The sequence below is a fragment of the Agelaius phoeniceus genome, chromosome 6 (genome assembly GCF_051311805.1).
Source record: "Agelaius phoeniceus isolate bAgePho1 chromosome 6, bAgePho1.hap1, whole genome shotgun sequence".
Taxonomy (NCBI): Eukaryota; Metazoa; Chordata; class Aves; order Passeriformes; family Icteridae; genus Agelaius; species Agelaius phoeniceus.
In genome coordinates this window covers 42284046-42307698 of record NC_135270.1, presented here as the reverse complement: position 1 = coordinate 42307698, position 23653 = coordinate 42284046, and the positions used below count along the sequence as shown (strand labels likewise).

Below are 23653 nucleotides of genomic sequence, written 5' to 3'. Positions count from 1 at the left end.
TACCCTTGGGTGCTGTTAAGAGTGTCAGGCTGCTCTCAGCTGCTGTGCTGCTAATGAGATGTTTGAAAGGGCTTCTTGATCCATCTCGCATGGGATTCTTGACCTCACATCTGTCTTGCAGTTTGTGTCTTGTTTTAAACATTTCCTTCCATTCATCTCAGCGCTAAGTCTGCATAAACCAGATGTCAGTATTTGAAAAGGAGGTGCAGGTCCTGATTTTAGCTGTGGGTACACAAATGGGCCCAGGTGATTTGCAGCTTTGTGCTAGGCTGCTGTAGAAATGTTGGGTTTTCCCCTCTAGGTCTCCCTTTCTGAGACCGTGCCAGCACTGGCACTTCTACTCAGTAAGCTGCAAAACTTCCTTTCAGTGTCATTCCCTAATAATTTTTTCATAGTCCTTTCCCTAATTTCCTTCATAGGCTTATGAACGCCTATGGAAATGCTGGAAAAGATACTCTTTACACCCCAAATAAACAGCCACTCCATGTTTCCAACAGGTTTTGAGGGCTGGATAAGGTGCTGCCGGTGCAGAAGACAGCAGATCATGAAATAAAGACTTCTATTGAGTGGTAGAAACTTTCTCCCGCAATTCAGGAACAGCCGAGGCTTTCTTTCTCCGGGGAGCACAGAGCCCCGCTTCTGCCCGTCGCGGGCCGGCTCCGGATAGGGGGGGCCCGTCCCCCCTTCCCGCAGAGCGGCCCCAGCCCCGGCGCTCGGAGAAGGGGTAAAAGGGGCGGCTTTTGCAAGCTCTTTTCTCCGAGGCCGCGGCGGGAGGCTCTGAGCCCCCTGCCCGGCCGCGTCCCCGCTCCCGCCCCTCGGACCGGGGCGCCTCCATCCTCCCCGCCTCGTGCGGCCGGGCCGGAGCCGCCGGGGCCGCGGCCGCCCCGCCCCGCCGGGAGGGCTCTGCGACGGCGGGGCTGCCCCGGCGGGAAGCGCCCGGTGCCGCGGGGCTCGTGCGAGGCCGGCGCCGCCGAGGCGCGGAACAAAGAGCCCCGGGCCGGGCCCGCCGCGGGGGCAGCGCGCCGCGGGCACCGCCGGGCGAAGGGCGGCGGCCACGGGCCCCGGCCATGCAGCTGCCGGGAGGGGAGGAGCGGAGCGGGCGGTGGCGCCCCGGAGGGGGCAGCGCCCGGAGGGAGAGGGGGGAGGTCTGGCAGTGCCGGCAGCCTCCGAGCGGGGCAGGGGCGCGGCGGGGCCGTGCCCGGGGCAGGCAGCCGCGGCGGGCGCCCGTGAGGGGCTGGACCGCGCTTCATGCGAGCGGGAGCCTCTCCCCGCCGAGCGGCCTCCCGTCCGCCCGCCGGTGCCCGGCGCTGCCTGCAGAGCGGCGGCAGCACCGGGGAGTGACTCGGAGAGGGGAGGAGAAGAGGAGGAAAAGAAATCGGATTGCCGAAAGGATTAGGAAGTGGGGTGGGGAGCCGAAGCTCTCTCCCTCCCTCCCTCCCCGCACGCAATTGTGAAGCTTTTCAGAGTTACCCTTCAGCATCAGTACCGGCAGGCGACCCGGGGGAGCCGCGACAGCGGAAGGTGCTCGGCAAACTGCAAGAGCGATCAGAGGGAGCGGAGTGGCCCGGGCCGGCGGACCCTCCCCGGCCCCTGCCCGGGGAACACCGCATTTCCCGGCTCCGGTGGCTTATATATATAAGATACATATTTATTTACGTTTTTACTGCTCCTCTCGGAGGACAGGATTTGGAGCATTAAGGGCGGGCGTGCTGCCAGACCGCCTGCCCTGGACGTGCGAGGTGGGGAGAGAGGAAGGGAGAGATGCCTCTGATTAGAGGGAAAGTCGTGCTCATCCTCGGATTCGTCTTCCTAACAACTTTCCTGGCTGCGGTGAGAGGGCTACCCGTGAGGGGGAAACCACGCAGCAATACCCCGAAGGAGAGGAGCTCCAAGCTAGCGGAGGTAGGGCGATCTTTGGGGAAATACGGAGAGGTGGGAGAGTGCTGGGGCGAGCTCTTCCTCAGCCTCTGCACCCCCTCCCGTGCCCGGGAAAGCTGAGGGGGCCGGCCGGGCACCTGGGGCTCCCTCCCTCGGAGGCAGTTGTGCATCTCGGACGGGAGCAGCATCCAACACGTGTCCCGCGGCTCGGCCGCCCAGAGCTCCGGGCAGAGAAGCAGCAGCGGGGAGAAGCAGGGCCCCCCATCCCCCTTATCGATGGCTGTTTCCTCACTCGCTGAGGGACAGAGCCCATTCCTGGCCTGCGGGATTCTCGGGAAGCCTCAGGTCTTTGCACTGCACAGAGGCTGAAGGAAAGGGGATGCTTTAGGCTTCCTGAATTCGGGGCCGAGTGCCGTGACACAGTGCCCGGGAAGATTCGCTGCCTCCGGCGGCAAACATCCCAGGTGGGGGAGAGGGGTCCGGCTGCAGTCAAATTAGCAGCTGGTGCCCTGCCAGGAATGCCAAATCTCTTCTACCAGAAACACGATAGATTTCAGCCACCATCTCCCCTCCCTTCCCCTCGAAACCTGCTCCTGGGGCAGGTTCCGGAGCGGCCATGCTCCATTCTCGTCCCGGCACCCTGGCCCTGGCAGTGTCCCCCGGGACAGGCGGCCTTTGGAACCCCTGGGCCGGGAGGAGGGGATGTCCCGGGGCTGCGCCTGTCGCTCCTCTGAGCGCCGGATCCTGGCCCGCGCTCAGTGCCGAGCGCGGATCGTGGCAGGGGATGAGGGACTGGTCAGACTGGGAACCAACTGGTGGGACCTGATGGGGATGACAGGAACGGAATGGAAAAGAAACCATCGGGAGAGAGGGTGATAAGGAAGACTATTGGGTGGTTAAAAGAAGCTGGTTTTCATCTTGAAATTGTTCTCTGGAGGAAAAGTCATTCAGGAGTAGAGCTGTGTTCAAAAAGTACTCTTTGAAAGAATACTGCTGCTAAAAGTAGGTGAAATGAATGATTGAGAAAAGTGATGATAGAAGGATTTTGAGCAGGACAGTTCGAGCAGCTCAATCCTCGCTGGCGATACGCAGCAGTACAGAAAGCAGCAGATTTGATCGCCAGTGTCAGTCAGACTGGGAGAGGAGGTGCAAAGTGATGGGAATACACCGTATTGCAGATTAATGCCAAAACGGGGTCTGATCTGTGGAGGAGTCATGCTGGCAGCTCCAGTTGGATGCACTAAACTCCATTCCAGCAGGAAGTCCAGGGCACAAGTGAGAGGAGGGAATCTGCCACATGAATGCTTGACTAAGGGCAAGAGAGGGCACAGGCTGCATCCAGCCAAGTACCACTAGTCAAGCCTGGTGATGGTTTTGAGTGGAGTGTGGACTGAGCAGATGCAAAGAGAACTGCTGGGGATGATGTGCTGTACTGCTGGTAATATCATGTTGGTGCTGTACTTTGCTACCGAAACTTCAACTACAGATGTACATGCTGGTTCAATTGCCAGACAAATGTCAGGCAGAGTGACCTCAGACTCCAGTTGCAGAAGGAGTAGAGATTTACCCTTGAAATCCAGGAAGGTATTGCAGCCCTGTGGCAGGGACCAAGGATAGGGAGAAGCTGTCTGTTAGGAAGTTGTGCATGCCCTCACCACGGGACTCTGCAGTGAAGTCTCAGGCTCCTTTTTATCTGACATCTGAAATCCATGGGAGAGCGTGTGAGCTGCTGTGAGCCGCGGTTTGTGAATGGCTGTGAATGGGGAGCGTTGTGCGGCCAGCCAAGGATCACACACGGCACTTACACAGCGCCGCCTCTGTCCCCGGGACCTTTGCTTCTTGCAGAAAGACAAACATGCGAGAAGGGTACAGGCAAGGGTTTGAGGGTGGAGGTTAGCAGCAAGGAGGAAGCTGAAGAATGGATTCCTCTCGCAGTCTGTTGGTGCACCCTGCATCCCTCAGAGTACTGGGGCACAGTTCCCATGGCAGGGAGGAAGCAGTAGGTATTGGCATGTGTCTGCTGGCTGCGTTTTGGGATGAAATCCTCTGTTTCTGGTGCATGCAGGAGACAATTGAGAGTAGTCATGCCCAGCTGTTTGAACTAAAGCAGAGAGCACAAGCACAGCAGCATGGTGGTTAAAAAAAAATCCAGAGTGATTTTGGGTCATACATACAGATGGTTCCTGTTGCAGCACTGATCCGTCCTGTCTCTATGGCAGCAGGGCAGCCACAGCTGGAGTATTGGTTACACTATGGGTAATGCCCTACAGATGTGGGTAGAATGAAGGGGGCTGTGAGGAGAAAAATAGAAATGACAGGGCAGAGCAGATAGACAATCAAAACCATTAAGCAATTACATAACTTAGACTTTTTAAAATTTAATGGCTTTGTTTAAATCAAATAACATATTTCCTTGGTTTAGAACCGAATGGGATTTTTTGTAATCTGTGCTGAGCCTTAGAGCTGCACTTCTATACTAAAACAGGTTAGAAAAATCAAACAAATAAGTTTTTCAGTAATTTTTTTGAGATAGAAAGTGTTCTTATTATTGTAGGAAGGATGTAGGGAACACATACTTTATTTTTGGGTCTTAGCCTTATCAGTATGTCTGAAGTCCTGTACCTCAGTCAGGATCCAGTATTTCCAGCCATTACCAAAGGAGCAAGTACTTGTATTTACATTGTCTTAGCAATGACACAGGCCAGCAAAGTTTTGCCCAAATTATACTGTGCTCAGCATAAACAACAGATGTAGTGAGAATATTTTGGTCTTTCTTCAGCCTATTTGACTAGAAGTTGAAAAGTCAGGATGGAAAAATTGAAAGGCAGTTTTCTTTCCAAACTGTGACTTGACTCTAACAAGAGAAGGTACCTGCTCCTTTGGAGGTTTGTTGGTGATGCCTGTGAAGGCAGGCAGGTTCAGAAACAGCAGACAGGTGTACAGCAGGAGTATAAGAAGCACTTTTGCAGGTTGGATGTGTCATACTTTGATGTGAGCAGAAATGTGGCAGGATGGAGCACTGAGTTAAGTGGCTATTCAGATTTGGGTAACAATATTTGGAAAAGGTTGTGTCCCTTGTGGAGACAAGGTGCAGCTCATCACATCATTTAATGGTTCATTTATTTATGAAGTCAAGAGCTATAAATGAAAAATATGTTTTGATAAACTGACTGGATTTCAAAATATTGGCCCTGAACATTCTTAATAGATGTTTGGATTCTTTCCAGCTGATACAAATCAGTTACAGTGCTCTTCTGGTAAACAGAAAACAGCCACAGTACTGTCATGCTACAAATGTAAATGTTCAGAGTGATTAAATCTGTGCGAACTGACACAAGAGTTTCAGTAGTTGTGCACTGGAATAACCGTGCTTGCAGGAATGGTGTGTTGGAGCATCTCAGCGCTGACGGGGTGAGCAAGCCAGCAGTGTTTTATGGAGGGTCCAGGCCACCCAGTCCAGCTCTGGTGGGCTTGGTGAGTGCTCTTTTGCAGGAGGGAGCCACTCTTGAGAGAGCAGCCCAAGAGCAACGTCAGCAAACTCTCCAAATGTTACTGCAGGGCTGGGATAGGGGGCAGATCCAGGCTGGAACTTGCTATTGGATTTCCCCTGGTCTGAGGCTGTAAGCAAAGCAAATCTGGCATCTGCGATAAGAGATAAAGGAAGGCAACAAAAGAAATATCAAGCGTAGCATAAAGGCTGAGTTGGCTGCAAATCAGTGGGTTTGTGCAGCACCTGATATGACTGGCTCCTGGCCCCTGAGAAATAAGGAAACAAGTAACAACACTACACATTATTTACTGGTTGAACCAGGCAGTGACAAAAGCAATAGGAAGCTACTTGTAAAACTAAAGGTCTACACCTGATTAAAAATCATTTAAGAATTAATTGTATAGCAGTGATGTGATGCCTGGCCAGAGATACCAGCAGACAGAGGGTGAAGGAGCTCCAAGGTGATGTGGTGTGGCTGTCCTAGGTTAAAAAAGTGTTAAAGAAATCTCAGCTGGGCTTGAGTGGAGTTTGTCAGGAGGCTGTAAGTCGGGGTAGCCCTGTCACTCGGGAGCCCTAATGTAGCCTAGACGCATTGGTTTGGGGAGAGCACGGGGGTGATGGGCTGCACAGGCACAGAGTCTGCGGGGGCTGCCCCATGCCTCCCGCCCAGCTCCTGCTCCGTCCTGACTCCTCCGGGGCTCTGGCCAAGAGGAGCATCTCGGTGTGCCCGGAGCCGTCTCGCCGTGCTGTGGATCTCCAGCCTGTGTCCCCCGTGTGTGACCTGCGGGGAGCTCCTGCCGGGCTGCTCGGGAGCGAGCAGCTGCCTCGGTGCTGGCTGCCTGCACAGCCAGATCCCCGCCGCCACTGCGGGCTGTGTCAGTAGCAGAGTCATTTTGCCTGAGGATGTGCTTTTTACCTTTTCATTTCTTCAGCAATTAAGCGTTCTTGTCCCTGGCTTTGTCCTTGGCGGAGGTCGGATTTGTGGGTACAAAACGTTCACTGAAGCATCCTTCCGCTCTGAAAGGGGCTCTTTGTGCGCGGGGAGGTACTTCGCCCTTTGTAGCAAATTTCCTTTTGAGAAGTGCCAAATTATCTTAGTCAACACAGTTGAAAACCCTCCCGCCCTGGGGCTGAGACAGCAGCAGAAACAAAGGAGAGCCGAGTGTAGGGAAGCTGCCCAACGAGGGGGCTTCTTCCATTTTTACTGCACAAATAGGTCTGCTGCGTTCCCATTGTTCCAATCAAAGGGGTTCCTGTAAAAGGCACATGTAAGGGGAAGAGATTAGGCACAAATCGCCCCACAGGGTATTGCCCTACACTCCCTCTGGGTTCCCAAAATTGTCCAACTCGTGCAGACCCTTTCCTCAAAGACAGTCAAACTGGGGAACTCATCCTGCCTCCAGCCATGATCCTCCCGGTGGGGTGATAGAGGGAGCGTGCTAGAGAGTAATTCCTGCTTTGCTCTTGTCAGTGTTTCAGGGGTAGGGAGTGAAAACTGGTCCACATTAGCAGTAAGTACTCTTCCTCTCAGAATAATCCTCAAAACAGGGAGCCTGATAGTTCCCTTAGGGGAGCCTGAGGACAGTCTGAGCTGCAGACAGGCCAGCAAGGTGTACCTGTGCTGTCCAGCTCCTTCACAGCAAATTTATCAGCCAGAGGCTCAGGTTTTGTATAGTATACTGGAGCAAGGAAGAGATTGCAGCATATTTCAGTGTTAGATCGGATTTGTTTCAGACAGAAGCTTGGAAAAATGCAGTGTAAGGACTATTTTTTGTTTGTTTGTTTGTTTGTTTGTTTGTTTTGGTAGAATGTTTTTTCAAGGAACCTTCATTGGGCAGCCTGATGCTTTTATGTGGCTGCATGGTGTTGCTTCCAAGCAATTCAGTGTCTCCATGTTCCTTCAGTGTAGGGACTCTGGGGGCTTTTCTGAGAAGCTCTTTGAGATGTACTTTCATCTCAGGACTTATGAGATGAAGACACCAAAACTATGGTGACCTGCCTGGCTCTGAGTCCTAGGTGGGCCTTGGCATGAAGGGCACCAATGCCTCTTGGGGTTCAGGTTCATTTAGTCTCTAGGGCAAGGATAGAACTTCAAAGGAACAAAATGCAGTCAGTTGCTGCCTTCTGCTGTCCCCTGGCACCACAAGACAGGCACAGGGTGGAGACCTGGCTGCAGATGGCCAGGAAGCATCCCTGATGTGGGAAGAGGTGGTGATGCGTGGGTTCGTCTTGGATTAGGAGCTGGTGGTTGGCCTGGTCTTTCAGGCTCTTATCTAGCACTCAGGACTCGGGCTGCAAGGCATGTGTGGGAACATGTCCCAAACCAAGAGAGGAGGCTGGCACATGGCATGGCCTTCAGGTGAGCCCCTTCCACCCCAGCTTGCAGCTCTGGCCTAGGGTGAGCAAGGCAGCCCCGGCTCTTTCCCAGCCTCTGAGCCCCAGGTGCTGCTGGCTGAGGAGGCAGTGTTTGCTGGGTGGCCTGGAGGTGCTGTGGGAGTGCCCCATGTGGAAAATCAACCTCTCTTTGCCTCCCCTGGGATGTCATCTCTTCCTTAACACTTTGGCACTTCCTCCTGCTGTCCTCACTGCCCTCCCCTTCACCTGCAGCCATTCCCACAGCAGCCAAAATCACAGGGAATTCCAGCTGTACTGTGCCATACCATGAGCACCTCCATTGAAACAAGGGGTTGTACAGATATCTTCATATGCAGTTCCCAACACCTTCCCCTTGCAGACAATGTGGTTTTATTACATGCTAAGGCTGCTGGCTCCTTAAAATCAAAGCTGCCTGGGAGGGGAGTTGAGCTTGACCCCAGGCTGGGGAGCTGCAGCCAAGCACCTGGGGCAGGGACTGCTGGCTCGGAGTCATCCCAGCTTTGCCCCTTCAGGAGGACGAGATGCAGCATCCCTGCCTGGATCCCTTCCTGTGCAGGGCATACTGATACTCCAAGTCTGGCTCATTTTGTGAGCCCAGGTGCCCATTTTGTCTGCTATTGAAGGGATCCCAGGTGGATTTGCATTTGTTTGGTTGGCTGCATTCCTTGCCCCACTGCTTGCATGGAGGGGGCAGTCTGTGCACCCTTTGTGGGACAAGGGGAGCAGGGGTCCCCTGCACTCCCTCCTGCCTGTGATTCCCTCCCCACATCTTCTAGCCGGCAGGGGGAGGCTGGTGTTGATCGGGTCCTGTCAGTTTCTCCACCTGCTTTGCACTATTTGGGATTTTCTTCCTTTTGCAGTTCTGTGACAGGCAAGGAAGCAGCAGCTGGAGCAGTGGGAGAGTTATGGTGTGCAGACTAGCAAATGCAGATCTTTAGCTGGAACAAGTTAATGGTTACTGAAGTACATGGGGTTTAGAGCTGGAACAAGTTAGCAGCTTGTTCTAGACTCCCTCTGATGCACTGGGAGCTTATGTGTATTACTGCTGAACTATCTTAGCGGAAACCACGTGCCCTAGCAGGAGCATTTGCCAGAGAGCACCAGAGGATGTGGATGTGTCTGTTCATCTCTCTGGGGACCTCTCCATGCAATCTCTGTGGAGGCCTTGCTCCTGTACCCGTGACTGAGCCAAAGTCTCAGGATCTTCAGGTAGTGGGTGCCCTGCCACCAGCTGTGTCCTTGCAGCAGGCACCACCCATCAAGAATTGTCCCCTGGGCCCTGTGTGCTTGGGCAGGGTCTCTGGTGCGAGGACAGCCCCATCTGCTGTGCTGGGATGTATCAGCACTGCCAAGGATATGCTCCAGCTCCTCCACTCCAAGGCCTTTGTGGTTGGTTCATCTGTGTAGAAAGGAGACCAGTTCCCCTTGGGGGCAGGAGGAGAGAAGGAGCTGAGCTGTGGTGAACCTTCTTGAGAGCTTCTCTGAGTACAGCATGGCAGACCCCCTTGTATACCTGGCCTGGCCACAGGCCACCTGAGGAGTGTGTCATTTTCTTTGTCTGCAAGATGGGAGCCTTGCAGACAAAGAAATTTGTCTCAGTGTTGAACAGGAGAAGATGTTTATGGTAGAGAAACATCTGCCGGTGAAACTACCATGATCTGCGTGAGGAGGTCAGCAGCTTGGCATGGTGAGGCGAAAGGCCACGAGGCTGCTGCTTTTCCTCCTTGTGTCACAGGTGACAGGGGAGTGAGGATGCCCTGGGCAGGTTACTCATGAGCACACCCACAGGAGAGCCGACTGGTGAGAGGAGCTGGGCTGTGCCAGTGGGATCCATGGTGAGGAGCATTCTCAGTAGCCTGGACAACCTCCTCGTTTTTGGTCTTGCACAAAGTCAGCTATGCTGTGTCCTTGCTCCTCATGGTGCTGCATGCTGCTGCTTCTCCGTGCTGTGCTGTGATGTCTTCTGCTCCAGGGCTGGCTGTGCCTCAGGGGCAACTGAGTCACCGACCTTGGAAAGAGTTCTGAGATTACAGTTGTTGCAACTGTGAGACATGAAAATAAATGTGAAACATGAGGAAGCCTTTGATGCTGCCTCCTGCAGCTCCCTACCCAAGACAGTTGGAATGAAGCTAGTTAGAAAAGAAAGTGATACCATATGATCTGAAGTATTTTGATAACTGAATGAAAATTATAATCATGAGGGCATAATAATTATCTGCGCAGCCCACAGTTTGCTGCTGGCTCCTGCTGGTCTGTCATAAACAGGATCTGCCCACGTAAGCATGATAATCAAGTGCCTTGTCTGTTCCTTGAGCACTTGTAGAACTCTCCTAAAACCTAAAGGGAGTCTTTATTAAAAGAAAAGAACAAACCAACAAAAACAAACACCAATAACACCCCTCCCAGCACCCATGTAAGCTGATCCTGAGGTGGAGGGGATAGTACAGCGTTTAGGAAGTCTCAGTTCTGCTCTTCACCTGTGCCACAGCCCCTTTGTGGGCAGGAGTGTAACCCAGAGCACAAGAAGAGGGAGGCAACTGGAGATCTTAACTTCTTTAAATTACCTCTGGCAGATCTTCCAGAGCTCACATGTCAAAATCCTGAGTGACAGCTCCTGCTAAGCCACCTGCCTGTAAGTCTAAACGTGTTGGATCTGATGGCTGGGACTATGGCTCAGAAGGTCTTACAGACAGTAGCAGGAACTGAGCGGCCTGTTTGCCTTCCCTGTTATCTGGTAGGTACCCACCCAGCTCTTGTCACCTCTAGAAGATGCTGTGCTCTGCCAGGGCTCTGGGAAATCCCTTAAGTGGGTGATGAGCTGATGGATGGCAGAGGTCACTTGCCTAATGTGTGTCCCATGGATTTTCCATCTGGCTGAAAGCCTGCCAGTAGACAGGTTATGTGCTGGTAGATGGCTTATGAGCCAGGAGGATCAAACTACAGCCCTCAGGAGGCCATGGGGGTTTCTGCTGGCTGGGCTAAAAAAGCCCTTTATTTGGGCAATGCCTCATAGAGGAGAAAGCACCTTCTATGGGAGGGAGGCATCATGGCACACTGCATTTGTTCCTGGTGATCACCCTGCTGTTCAACCTTACTTTATTTTAAAGAGACAGCAGTGTTACCTGTTAGCATTAGAAAAACCTCCCTTTCTCCCCATCCCACCAGCAAAAACTGTCATGGGCCTTTCTGCAAACTGCAGCCCCAGAGCTAACCCCAGACACGCTGGGCTTCCTTCTAATGCAACCAACCAGCCTTCTCTACTTCCATAGCTTTATAGTATGGCTTTATAGTAAAATCCTACTCTGGAGTTGTTCCTACCCAGTTTCAGTCCAAAGATAATTTTTTAATACTTTCTCCAGATCCTTGCAGCTCATTTAGGTAAATATAAAAAGAAAAGTTTTATGGTTAAAAAAAATTGTACTTGACTAATTCATAAGTGGGCAAGTTTGCAACAGACAGATTTTAAAATAATGTTGGAAAGCTTTGGGGAAAGAGAAGGAAGGTCTATTCAGGAAAGGATCAATAGTTCTTCTGGTGGTTTCTTGTTTCAATACAGCATGGTAAAACTGTTCAAAGGAAACCTAACACAAGCAGTAATGATTAAGCAACAAAAGCCCCCATTCCTTATAATTATAGCTCAGTGTGATACCGGCCTTTAGCAAATACGTCATTTTCTTCACTGCAGTGTTAACAAGCCCAAAGCACAGCCTGAATGTTGCCTCTGATCTGGCTGCCGTGGGCACAGGTTTCCTTGGTTCAAGTTGAATGAGTTTATGTGCTCGATAATTGGCTTGGGATAGGTGTGGGTAGAAGCTGCATCCTCTAAGCTTGTCCTGTGCTGGTGACTTGCTTGCTCCACTGGCTGCTGATGCTCTAGCAGTGCTTCACTGCCAGGGGGATTCTCTCAAATGTGCTTGGATTGGTGTAACCCCATGATGAGGGGCAGCTCTGCTCAGCAGTCTGTGTAGTTACAAAGAGCACTGCTGTTGGGTGCTCTGGCAGCTTGCAGCTCCTGCAGGGAGGCTAAGGAACGTGCTGCAGGGACAAGTACCTGTGCTTGTGCAAGTGGCAGGGTGGTGGTGTCCCTGGTTGCCAAAGTGCAGTACAGCACAGGAACTAGTCTGATGATGTTTCCAGGTTTTAAACTGAAATGTCATGTCTCTAATAGTAAGAGCTGCAGCACATGAACATTGGTCATTTGTTTCCTTAATCCAGATTTAGTTCAAAGCCTTACGGACATTTCTAGCAAAATCACAAATTTTAAGAGCAGAAGAAATTACTAGAGCCTTGAATTTCTTCCCTAGTGCAGTTGCAGTACTCATGTGTTGAGCCCAGTCATGTGGGTTTGGCAGTCTCCACAAGAAAAATTGTCACTTTTCTTTTTAATTGTTCCTGTGGTTAATTACCTATGGCATTAAAAGCATGATCCTTATTCCTCAGTTAAATATTTTTGGCTTTGACTTGGGCACATTGCTTCCTATTATGTGTTTCTGTTCTGGATTATAGTCTCTGGTGCCTGGTGGATTACTGCCTTAAAGAACTGGCAAACTGAGTCATTGCTTTCTTTTTTCAGCATGAGAAACAAATTGAATTGTACAAGTCTTTCACTGGAAAAGACTTGTACAAGACTTGTACAAGACTTTCCATCCCTTGAAATGTTTTTGTGGCTGTTCTCTTCATCATCTCCAGATTTTTGAGCCATTCTTACAGAGGTGTATGGACTAGAAATGGAAAAATGTCAGCTTTTGGCCTCTAGAGCAATGATGTGTGGCCTTTTCCCACACCTTTTCCACACATCTTGTTGCCCATGTTATGTACAAAGTAGGCATGACACTGGGGTGAATTGCTAATGAGTTATTTCCCCTTCCAAACTTCTCTTCTAAGCTTGTGCCTCAAGGTGTTTCAGTGGTCAATCCTACATGTGGGACAGCCTGAATTATGTGGGAAGGGCCCCTGGGCTGGTAGGCAGGCAGGTATGATCCTGCTTACAGCCTTCAGTCAAAACATGATCTTCACAAAGGGAAATTCCATCCTCTTTCCTGAATGCTGCCCCAGAGTTTCTCTCAGGTTCCTGCCCTTATTCCAGCCAGGTAGGATATGCCAAGTGTAAACAGGAACAGCTGTGGCAATTCCTTGTTCAGCTTTTTCCTTTGCTTGGTGCTGGCTGGTTGCAGGAGAAGGTTGGAACTCGGCTGGAAGACACTGATGGCTTCCCAGCGCTGCACTCTGCTTCCATGGGGGTGGAAGGAGAAGAGAGCTGCTGATGGTGACGAGCTCTCCAATGGTTTGCAGGCTTTCTCCTGTGCTCTACAGAGAGCAGGGGAATAGAGTGTTCCCTCTGGACAAGCAAAGTCTTCTCTTCCCTTAGCCCACTGCAGTGGCTGAGCTCCATCCTTGGTGGCTTTATCCAGTTACTCCTTGGACAGCGCAGAGGAGAGGGTGGGTGTCATGCAGCAGGGGTGCAGACTTCAGGTGGTGCTCGTGTGGCTGTCAGGGGACCCTTGATGACTTGGAGAAGACATCTGATGCCATGGATGTTCTGACCTGGAGGGAGTACTGGGCCTTCTAAAAGCTTGTTAAATCCATTGATTAACTGTCTGGGGCAGGGCACTGAGCCTTAGACAGGAGGGACATCTGATGCAGGGACAGATTTTAACCTAGCAGGCCTTTAGAGTGATGCAGATGCCAACGGGAGGGAAGTTTTGGGTGGTACGTTGTAGTGACCATTGCTGAAGGGCTCTTGGCCACCCCAGGTGGCCACCCCTGTCATTCTTATGCCTCCAGAGTATCTGGGAGCTGAGGGAGTTCTGTTTGCCCTGCAACATTTTTGCAGCCAGTTCTCCTGGAGCAGTTTTACATTTTCCCTGTGGGAACAGTACTCTGAATTTCTTGAGCTTGTTTGGGCGTAAAATCTGAATTAGGCACTGAGTGTAAATTTGGAGACTTTGAGTCTGTTCCTGGCTTGCTTGCTCTGGTGTCCTTGGGTGAGCTCAGATCTTGTTGCTAGAGGAGACCTCACTTTCCATGTGTATTAAATTTGGGCTGTGTGTGACACGACCTCACCCAGCCCAATAAGCTCTTTGCAAATTAGGCAGGAAAGCCAGCCTTTCCTGGCTGTTGCCAGTCTCTTGTGCAGGGGTTGTGTTGGGCATGTGCAGCTGGCAGCAAACCCCGCACAGCAGGCAGTGTTGTGCAGCCAGCACTGGGACATGGCTATGTTTGTCTGCTCAGCCCCCTTTGCTGTTTTTGTTCCACCTGGGCTCCTTGCTTCTTGTCAAGGATTCCTGGGACATGACAGGAGACCTAGCAAGGGGCTAAGGCACTGGGAACTAGGCTGAGAGAGAGCCAGGCATCATTCCCATGAATTCTTCCCCAGACCACTGTGGTTTGGATGGGGACAGAGGGGGAGCTGGGAGGGAAAGGTGTGTGCAGAGGGGTCTTTCTGCTCAGGTTTGCTACCAGCAGTGCCATAGGAGTCCTCCAGGCCAGGGAGGACTCTCTCTGGGCAGCACAGATTCTGTCCTCTCTGCAGCCCTCTCTGCTCAGGGCCCATCTGGTGGAGTCTGTCACCGGCCCTTCCCTGCGTTCAGCCTGCCCTGGGCAGCAGCCAAGGGACCAGCAGCGTCCCTGCTGCTCTTTTCCCTCCCCCGGGGATGGAGGGATCGTGGGCTTTGATGTAGAGGGACAGGGCTGGGGACGGGCTGTGTGCGCTCATGAGAGTCTGGCTAGGCTCCAGCTGCCTTTGAAGTGCTCCAGTGATCAGGATGAAAGGGAGGGGAGTCCTTCCCCAAACCATCTGGCTCTAATTGCAGGTAGAAATGCCTTTCTGCGTCCCCCCCGCCCGGCTGTGGGGAGGGGGCACTCCGTGCTCTTCGTTAATCCCACGGCTCTCGGCCGTGCTGGTGCGAAGGGTGAGAGCTTGGGAACAAAGGGGGGTTTCAGCTGGGCAGCCAGAAAAGGCAGACACTGACGGAGATGCTGGAAGTTCGGGCACCTCTGCTCTCAGCCTTGAGCTGCGGGGCCCTGCAGACCTTCCCAAGGACGCCCGTGCCTCGGGGGGGGCTTTGCCAGTTGTTCCCATCTCGGGTTTCGTGGGCACACTGGAGCCTGCTGGCCCCTGGAGTCACGCTGCTCTGTGGTGCCAGTGCGGGATGGGAACGTGGGACTGGGGCAAGCACAGTCCTTGGCTGGTGCTGCCTCTCGGGCAGGGCTCCCTGTCTGCCAGCCCTGCTCCTCCTGGGACTGCAGGGCTAGCCATGTGCCCCTGGAGTGGCAGCAGCAGCACTGAGAGCCACTGGCAGCACTCACAAGTGGGTTTTGTTGACTTGTTTAGCTGAGAATCTTCCCTTTACCAAAGAGCTAAAGGTAGCTGGGTTATATCTGCCAGCAGTTTCTTTCCGTCTTTGTGGTTGCCTTTGGGCACCATCAGAAATTTCAATTAAACCTGTGCTGCTTGAAGTCATCTGCCCTAATACCAGTACCACAGAACAATGTATTTGGGTGAGGTGTTCCCCTTTGTCATAAAGCCCTGGTTGTAAACTTTTTATATAAATGTATAAAAGTATTAAACATGATCTGTGGTAACTCTGTGACCAGAAGCAACCCTCGCTGTTAACCCATTTCCAGGGACTGAGAAATAGCTAAAAAGGGAGAGTGAGAAGTGGAAAGCCAGACAAGATGGGCAATGGGACAGCAGAGGGGTGCAGGGAGGGTGGTCATGAGGTTGGGAAGTACCAGTCTGAATAGACCTGTAGGTTCAGGTGCAGCAGAACTGAGCCTTGGCACAGCACAGGGCACTTGGCATCAACTTGATTGATTAACATATTAATTGCTCTCCTGATGCTGCAGTAAGATGGGGTGGAGGAACTGTTTGGGGCAGGAGACCAGATCTGTCTTTGCTGGGTGGTGGTTTGCTCCCTGCCCTGCACCAGCACCATCAGGAGCTGTTCTCTGTGACTCTTCCCTGTGCAGGTGTCAGCGTCATCCAGCCCGCGCTCAGCAGGGGACGAGGAGCTGTCCCCCTCGGGCAGGGCGCGGGGGCTGCGGCGCAGCGGGCAGGCTGGCCCGCGCCGGCACAGGCGCAGAGGGCTGGCTCAGCAGGCTGCCAGGAGCCCTGTGCTGCCCCAGCCCAGCGCTGCTGGCCAGGAGGAGAGCCTGCCCTTCATGCTGGACCTGCAGAACTTGCCGGGGCTGGCCAACGTGGACCTGAGTGCCCAGAACCCCAACATCCAGGTGGGGAGTGGGTCTGGGAGGGCCACGGGGGGATGTGGGTGAGTGCTGTAGTGAAAGTGGTGCTCTCCAGCCTCATTTGGTTCCTTAAGAGAAAAGATCTCATGAGCAGGGTCTGTGTGGCTGCTGTCATCTGTTTTCTTGGTGACTACCTGCTGCAGATAGCTGGCATGGAGAAGCTCCTCGACTGAGGAATTTGCTCAGAGCCTTTCCCCTGGCCTTCCCACCCCCTCTTCATAGAGCAGGAGTAAACCATCCTTACATGGGGGACCTCTCAATTTCTGAGGGTGGCGTTGGCCCCTGTGGGTGACTACCAGCCACCCTGTGCTTCCCACTCTGTCTCTGCTCAGTCCCTCTGGGTGAGAAGATGCCATTTGTGCTCCTCATACAGTCCTGCAGCCCTGAGTGTCTGTGGCTGCTTGGGCTGGGAGCCAAGGTGTGGTCTGGTGGGTCTGTCCAAGGGCTGTGCCCCAGCCCACTGCCTTGCCTCATATCTGCCCACCAGGTAACCATTGAAGTGGTGGATGATCCTCAGGCTGAGATGGAGATGGACTTGTTGAAGGAGACAAGCAATGACTGGTCTCTGACATCCTCTGAGTGGCTGTCTCACAAGGACCTATTCTGGCCCCTCTTCTGGGAATACACTGACCCTGCTGAGGGGGAGGAGGAGGAGGAAGATGAAGAGGAGGAGGAAGAGGAGGAAGAAGATGACAACCTGGATGTAGGGGACAGGGAAGAAGAAGAAGAGGATGATGATGAAGAGGAAGATTACACAACAGATTATGAGGAGGAGGAGTCCATGCTTAGTGGAGTAGGTGGTAACTGGGACCAGCGATGGCCCGGGCAGAAAAACTGGATCTATAAGGAAAAATACAATTACGGTGAGTTCTTGGCACATGCAGTTGCCCTGCAGACCAGCAATGCAGGTCTGCACTGTCCTGCCTGGCCTGCAGCCCTGCACCAGTGATCACTCGTGCTCAGCTCCTACTTACAAAATAAGCAGGCATGCCAAGGATAAAGGCCAGCACACTCGGCCGGGGCTGCCAGCAGTCAGACATGCCAGTGTCCCAGCAGGAATTGTCCTTGCATGTAGTCACACTGGAGCATGGGCTCTAGCGAAGGCATGCTCAGATCAGACATACAGTATAAATGTTTAATGGCAAGTGCTGCTGCCATTGACTCAGGCCCCTGTAGTGACATCAGTGCCAGCAGCCTTTTCCACAGACCTGGGTTCCCCCCAGGAGAGGAGCTGCAGAGATGGCAGATTCTAATGGGCAGATGGGTTGGGACACCACAGCAGCTCCTGCCTGCAGCTTCCTGGCCATGACCCCAAAACCAGCCAGCCTTGCTAATATCGGTGTTCAGCATCATGGCCAGTGTGCTAGGCCATGTGGGGGTGGGCAGCAATACCTGTTTGTGTTGGTATGACTGGGAGCAAAGCTGTGAGAATGAGAGCCTTTGCTCAGGGCTGCTTGCCTGGGGTTGGCACTGAAGATGGGGTTGGCCCTTGGCACTGCATGGCTGGGCACCTCCGTGTGCCCCAGGCAGCACTGTCCCTGTTCAGGGATGGAGGCAGAGCTGAGGGAGGTCCCAGGTGGCTGCTGTCTCCCCTGCTGCTAAAGGTTTGCTGAGATCTGCCACTCTCTGCCTCTTGCCTGCTGTGCACAGATTATGAAGATGAGGAGGAGTGGAGCCCATGGTCCCCTTGCAGCATCACCTGTGGCAGTGGCAACCAGAAGAGGACCCGCTCCTGTGGCTATGCCTGCACAGCGACAGAGTCGAGGACCTGTGATCTGACACACTGCCCTGGTGAGCCCCTGCCAGAACAGTCCTTGGCTACTGTCTGACTTTGATGTGGGCTGGCCCACTGCTGGAGGCTGGGCATTGCTCATGCTTCAAGAGTTAGTTATGTTTATTGTGGTCAGGGCTAATGACCAGGGGGCTTTGTTTCCCCAGAGAAGCTATGATTGGGTTTCATGGCTCCATGGGCAGTTGTGTGGGCTGCCATTAAGTTTGGTGTGTGACTTCTTGCACCTCTCTCATACTGGGAGCTTGAAAACCTCTCCTGAGAGGCATGTTGAGAGCCAGCTCTATCTACTGGGATTTACATAACTAACAGCCTCTGCTGGGCCAGTCTTGCTGTTGGCCCTTCCTTCCAATCACAGGGTCACGTTACCAAAAAAGTGGCAGGAGAGGGGCTGGGAGATGAGTGGTGTCTGGTGCAGATACAGAGGGAAAAATCACCTTTCTTCCCGTGTTCAGCCAGGTTCTTTGTTTTGGTTTTTTTTTTGTCTCAAGGAGCAGAAGGAGAGATGGTCTTTCCCACAGAGGAGACACCTTTCAAAAGCGACAACACCACAGAGCTGTTCAACTCAGGTCAGCCTCTGCCTCTGCTTTGCACTGGGGGCTTCAGTGACAGACCTTGGGAAGGTTGTAGCTGGCTGGTGGGGAGGGTTCAGGGTTCAGCCAAGGGGTCCTGTGTCTGGTGTCCAGACCTAAGTCACCCAAACCACTGCCATGTGCAGGCTTCAGTGGTCATGCTGGGAAACCCAGTTGCTCCTGCAGCCCTGCTATGACACAGCTTGGAGGTTCAGTGGCTAAAGCCAGCCTGCCACGTGCCCTCTCCCATAGGGGAATGTTGCCAGCACAAAACCCCTTTCCTCTGTCACTGCCTTGGGGGTGGAGCTGGCTCCAGCTCGTCCCAGGAGCCTGGCTGCTCCTGCCTGTTGGTTGCAGGCTCCGCTGGTGGTGTTGGCATGGCTTCAGGCAAATGGCTCCCGGGTAAAGTGGGGTGCAGAGCGTGCATGCCCTCACCCTTTTGGTACCCTCCCCAGAGGTGGACAGCTGTGAGAAGTGGCTGAACTGCAAGAGCGACTTCCTCACCAAGTACCTGAGCAAGGTGCTGACGGACCTGCCCAGCTGCCCCTGCTCCTACCCGCTGGAGGCCGTCTACAGCGCCGTCAACCTGCGCGACGAGCAGCGGGGCAAGAGCTTCCGATGGCGGGACGCCAGCGGGCCCAAGGAGCGCCTGGACATCTACAAGCCCACGGCGCGGTTCTGCCTGCGCTCCATGCTCTCCCTGGACAGCACCACGCTGGCTGCCCAGCACTGCTGCTACGACGAGCACACCCGCCTCATCACCCGCGGCAAGGGCGCCGGTGTCCCCAACCTCATCAGCACCGAGTTCTCTCCGGAGCTGCACTACAAGGTGGACATGCTGCCCTGGATCCTCTGCAAGGGGGACTGGAGCCGCTATCACGCCGTCCGGCCCCCCAACAATGGCCAGCGCTGTGCCGACAACCCCGCCGAGGAGGAGTACTTGTCCCAGCTGCAGGAGGCCAAGGAGTACTAGCACAGCCACTCTCAAAGGGGCCACCACTGCCACTGGCTGTGTCCCTGCACAGCCTGGCCAACCCTGCCCTGCTCGTGGGCTCCTCAGTGGTGCCAGGCAAAACGGGGAGGATGCGCCGCCTGTCTCATCCCCTCAGAGGAGTCTCCTCCGATTTCTGAGGATGCTGGAGGTTATTGTGGTGCAGCCCTGCCGTGCCACCCAGGGCAGTCCTGCAGTCCAGGGCTCCTGGCCTGGCATGTGGAAAGCAGCAGGGGCTGGGAGGTATAAAGGGAACAAGGGGCTGCTCCTGTCTGCTTTTGTTCTCTATGACCTTCCAAGGCAGCCTGAAAGCTGAGCACAGGCTGAAGAGGGCTCAGCTCCTGCTGGCTTCAGACCACACCTGAGGAGCTGCTGCAGGCATCGCTGCCTGCTCTTTACGTCTGAAACTGGGGATAGGTCTTCCTAGAGAGTGCAGGGCTGTTCCAGCCAGGCATACAGAGCCAGGCCCCCCATCCTTGGGTTTGTGCATGCATGGTTGGGAAGGAACAGGGAAAGGATTATGGGTCTGTGGGTCTGGGGAAGTGGGCTGGAGGGGCACTGGCTGCCTGGGCTTGCTTGGCAAGATTGCCTAGGCACCAGGGTTTTGGCTGCCAAAGCTACACATGGGTGGACCTCAGAGGAGGTCAGCATGGAGACACCACCTTGTGTGCATTTCAGCCCCTCTGCTGTGGTTCTTGGAGGAACAGGGTGGTAGCATCTGTGCAAGTCACAGCACTAGCCCTCTGCCAGGCCTTGGCCCCTTGGCAGTCCCCAAGGGTCTCAGGAGCACCTGTGACACAGCCCAAAAGAAAGTCCTGTGTTTCCCACTCACAGCCCTGCCAGGGGCCGGAGGCACCTCGGCCACTGCTCATGCCTTTGCTGGTGAGGAGCAAAAAGCACTGAGCCAAGCTAGCCCTGCTCTGTGCTGAGTCTGCCCATGTCCCCAGCTGCTCCAGTCTGTGTCTGCTCAGGTCCCCACCTGGAGGCAGCCCAGACAAACTGAGCCATGGACCCCTCGGGCTCGCTTCCAGGCCAGGCTCATAAGTGTGGCTCCAGAGGAGGAAGACACATGTGCTAATAATGTCAATACCTGGTGTCCAGAGATCAGGGATTGTGATGCTCTCTTTTGACACTGATCTTGCCTGGGTTTTATTCAGCTTTTCACAGGTCTGTGGCAGTGTCTCCCAGCATATTTTGGAAGCTTTTCTGCAGAGAAACTAGGCTGAGCACCTTTGTCCCTGGACATTTAGTTGCTGAACTGGCAGAAAATTTATAGCTTTTATTTAAGAAATTTTATACATCAGGGGAAATAAAAGTCAAGCACACATAAAGAAGAATAGAGTCATTTCTACTTTAGAGGTTTCATGCAAGGCTGCTAGCTACTCCATGTAGTTATGCAGGGCACTGTTGAATGAAAAAACTGGTTGCAGAGGTCCTTAGTTGACCATCCTGTACTGTCTGTCCTTTTAACAGGAGCTTTCTCCAACCTCAGTAAATATTCTTGGTCTGAAAGCTCTTTGGGGAGTCTTTCTGGGGGTGTCTTTGTATCTGTTGTGTGTATGTTGATCCATTTGCCTTGGTTACTGATAGAATATTGCATCCTTGGTCATCCATACCTAAGACTTCATAGCTGGTAAAACAAAAGTATTAATGAAGTTATCGCTGAATTATTCTTACTCAACTATTATTGCACCCTTGTATCCCTAGAGTCTGGATATGGGCTCTATCAAAATACAGGCAGACATCATCCATTTCCCAACAGACATGAAGTCTAAGATGACCAGTGCTCTGTAAATGGTGAGAAGGAAGAGAACCAAATAATCATGGATGGAGACCTTGGGACATTTCCATGATCACTGCATGTTCCCTGGCCAAGATGGTCATTCACTCACTAGTTTCTGGCAAAGAGGTAGGTCATACAGAGGTGGTCAGGAGGGGTCACAGTGATCTGGTGGCTTGGTTCTGGGAGCCAAGGAGCCTCAGCAAGAGACATGGAAGCAAATGAAGCCATGAGCGTCTGAAGCCATGGAAGGATGAGCTTGTGAGCTGCAGTCATTCAGCAGAGCATATTGCCATTTGCATGCCATATACCATCATTAACTTCACCAAACTCCCAGTGGAGTTTATTTACCATCAGTGCAGACTTCTTTAAAGAACCTCCTGTTGAACATGTCTAGTGTTCAGTATTGGACCCAAGCATGGAAGCAGGACTTTTACAAATAGTCTTTCTTGAAGAAGGCTTGCAAAAGCTCAGCCAATTTGTTAGACTGGCTGCTCTCTAAGGAAGTGCTCTTACAGTGACAGTGTTACCCAGGATTTTTACCCTCCTCTTTACTCTGGCTATGTCAACCAGTCTAACCCCCAGAAAAAAAATCTTGTAATTTCTGTAAGAACTGGAGTTCCTGTTCAAGGGCAAGTAAAAAAATTTCTTGCATTGATACTCCCCCCTTCCCTGATGTTCCCACAAAAGCTAGTTGAGAGCCAAGTAGCTGTTCTGCTTTGCTGCCTCTGTGTTTTGGACAATACAGGCACGAACTGGAGCATGAGAAACAGGCACTGTTGTTCCTCATACAAGCACCTTACTCACCATGGGGCTCTGCAGAACACCATGAGAAAAGTAGACATTAAGCAAGCGTTTATTTTTATATCCCATCAAAGATTCTGTCCAGCCCACTGCTATTTAAGTGATGAATCTCTAAGCTTTCACTCCTTAAGTTTATTGGGTTTTTATATATATAATATATATATAAAATGTCTTTTATTCCTACAAAATTTCACAGAGAATTCTTTAATCTGATGCTGCAATAAAGCACTTTATATATGTATATGTCATGCTGATGTCATTCAGTTGTGACTGAAACATGTGTTGCTATTTGTTTTGGTTGAGAGGGATGATGCTATGTTTAACACTGTCTCTCTTGGGTTCCCAGCCCCAGCTGGGGCCCTGGTGGCTTTGCTTCCTTCCCTTCACGTTTGCATTTGAAGTTGTCTGACTGCAAAAGTCACAGGTAAGAAAGACTACCTGGAGCCCATGGGATATGTGAAGTTCTGCTTTCAGGGAAGGGAGCCTCCTACAAGAAGACCCTCAGGGTCAGTGCTGAGAAGCAAATGTATTGCCTGTGCCCTAGCCCTGACCTTGGGTTTTATTCCATGGTCAGCCTGGCCAGAGCTGGGTACTGGCTGATGATCCAACACACCACAGCAGGGGGAAAAAAACCCCAGCATCATCCCAGCTAAAAAACTGATTTGGCAAACCACCTTCAGAGCCAGCAGCTAATTATAGCAGGGGGGTTTGCAAAGCTTTCTAGGGATAACAACTTTTTGTTGCTGTTATTTTAGTGTGTAAATCATAAACACTTCCAAGCTTTTGGTGTTTCCACCTGTTTCCTCTCCTCTCTTGCTCCTTTTGCTTTGTGCTGGCTGCACATCTGTCAAGGGTTAATCTGCTCCTCTAGCATGGGACTCTGCTTCACAGCTGCCTGGCACCATTGCTGGCCCCTGCCTGGGGGAGCAGGTGACTCCTCTCAGTGAAGGATGCTAGGGGCTTCCTGCTGGCCTTCTGCAACATCAAAACCATTGTTGCATGGAGCCCAAGCCAGGGGTAGCAGGCTGAGCTCCACTCTGCTCAGAGAAAGTCACTCTCCCTGGAGGAGCAGGCAGCAGTTACTGCTATGTACATAACATGCCTAATGTGCTTTTATCCTCTGCAACAAGGTCCTTGCTGTGTTGGATGATGGATCCTGCTGTGAAACTCCTGGGGTATAGAAATCCCACAGCCAGAGGATGGAAGCAGGAGAATTCTTGCCCTAATTCTGCAGGTGCTGAGGACCTGGAGATGTCACCTGAAATCATACAGTGAGTCTGTGGCAGTCTTAAACTGCACTTTTTCCTGCTGCTTTGAGCACAAAACTTCCTGACTGGTTGCTGTTGTCTCAGTCTGCCAGCCTGGACTGGAGCTGAGCTGGACCAGTCCCTGGCACCCAGCGTGCAGTGGTGTTTGTCTGCACACAGAAGGAGCCATGCCCAGATTTTGCTGGGGCACAGGTAGGGTGAGGAAAGCTCATCTCTCAGGGATGAACATGAGATTTTGTAGGAACATGTTTACAGCAACAGAGATCCCATTACCTGATTTTTTTTCAGGGCTCCAGCTCCAGGAATCTGCTTCCTAGAAAGCACACAAAAAGCCCAGCTGGGCCCAGAAAGATCTCCTCTGGAAGGAGAAAAGAGAATGATAATTCCAGGAGAGTCTAGCCAAAGCCTGTGCAGCAGGTCTGAACTGCAATGCCTGGTATCAACCTAGGAAAGAGCAA

The 23653-nt window shown here is 52.5% G+C and overlaps 1 protein-coding gene across 1 annotated transcript; it reads left to right on the top strand.

Annotated features, from left to right (window-relative positions):
* Nucleotides 1-1163: 1163 nt before the first annotated feature.
* Nucleotides 1164-22622, top strand: ISM2 (isthmin 2). Its single transcript, XM_054635710.2, has 6 exons — nucleotides 1164-1902; nucleotides 15716-15976; nucleotides 16479-16854; nucleotides 17642-17782; nucleotides 18272-18349; nucleotides 18808-22622. Exons 1-6 carry the CDS (start codon nucleotides 1762-1764, stop codon nucleotides 19323-19325), a joined length of 1515 nt encoding a protein of 504 aa, XP_054491685.1. The 5' UTR covers nucleotides 1164-1761; the 3' UTR covers nucleotides 19326-22622.
* Nucleotides 22623-23653: the final 1031 nt, after the last annotated feature.

Bases quoted from the DNA above. Each gene is read 5' to 3' on its own strand.
- ISM2 (XM_054635710.2), top strand. From the start codon at position 1,762: ATGCCTCTGATTAGAGGGAAAGTCGTGCTCATCCTCGGATTCGTCTTC. The intron at 17,783-18,271 runs GTGAGCCCCTGC...TTTTGTCTCAAG, and splicing joins TGATCTGACACACTGCCCTG to GAGCAGAAGGAGAGATGGTC. The intron at 18,350-18,807 runs GTCAGCCTCTGC...TACCCTCCCCAG, and splicing joins CACAGAGCTGTTCAACTCAG to AGGTGGACAGCTGTGAGAAG.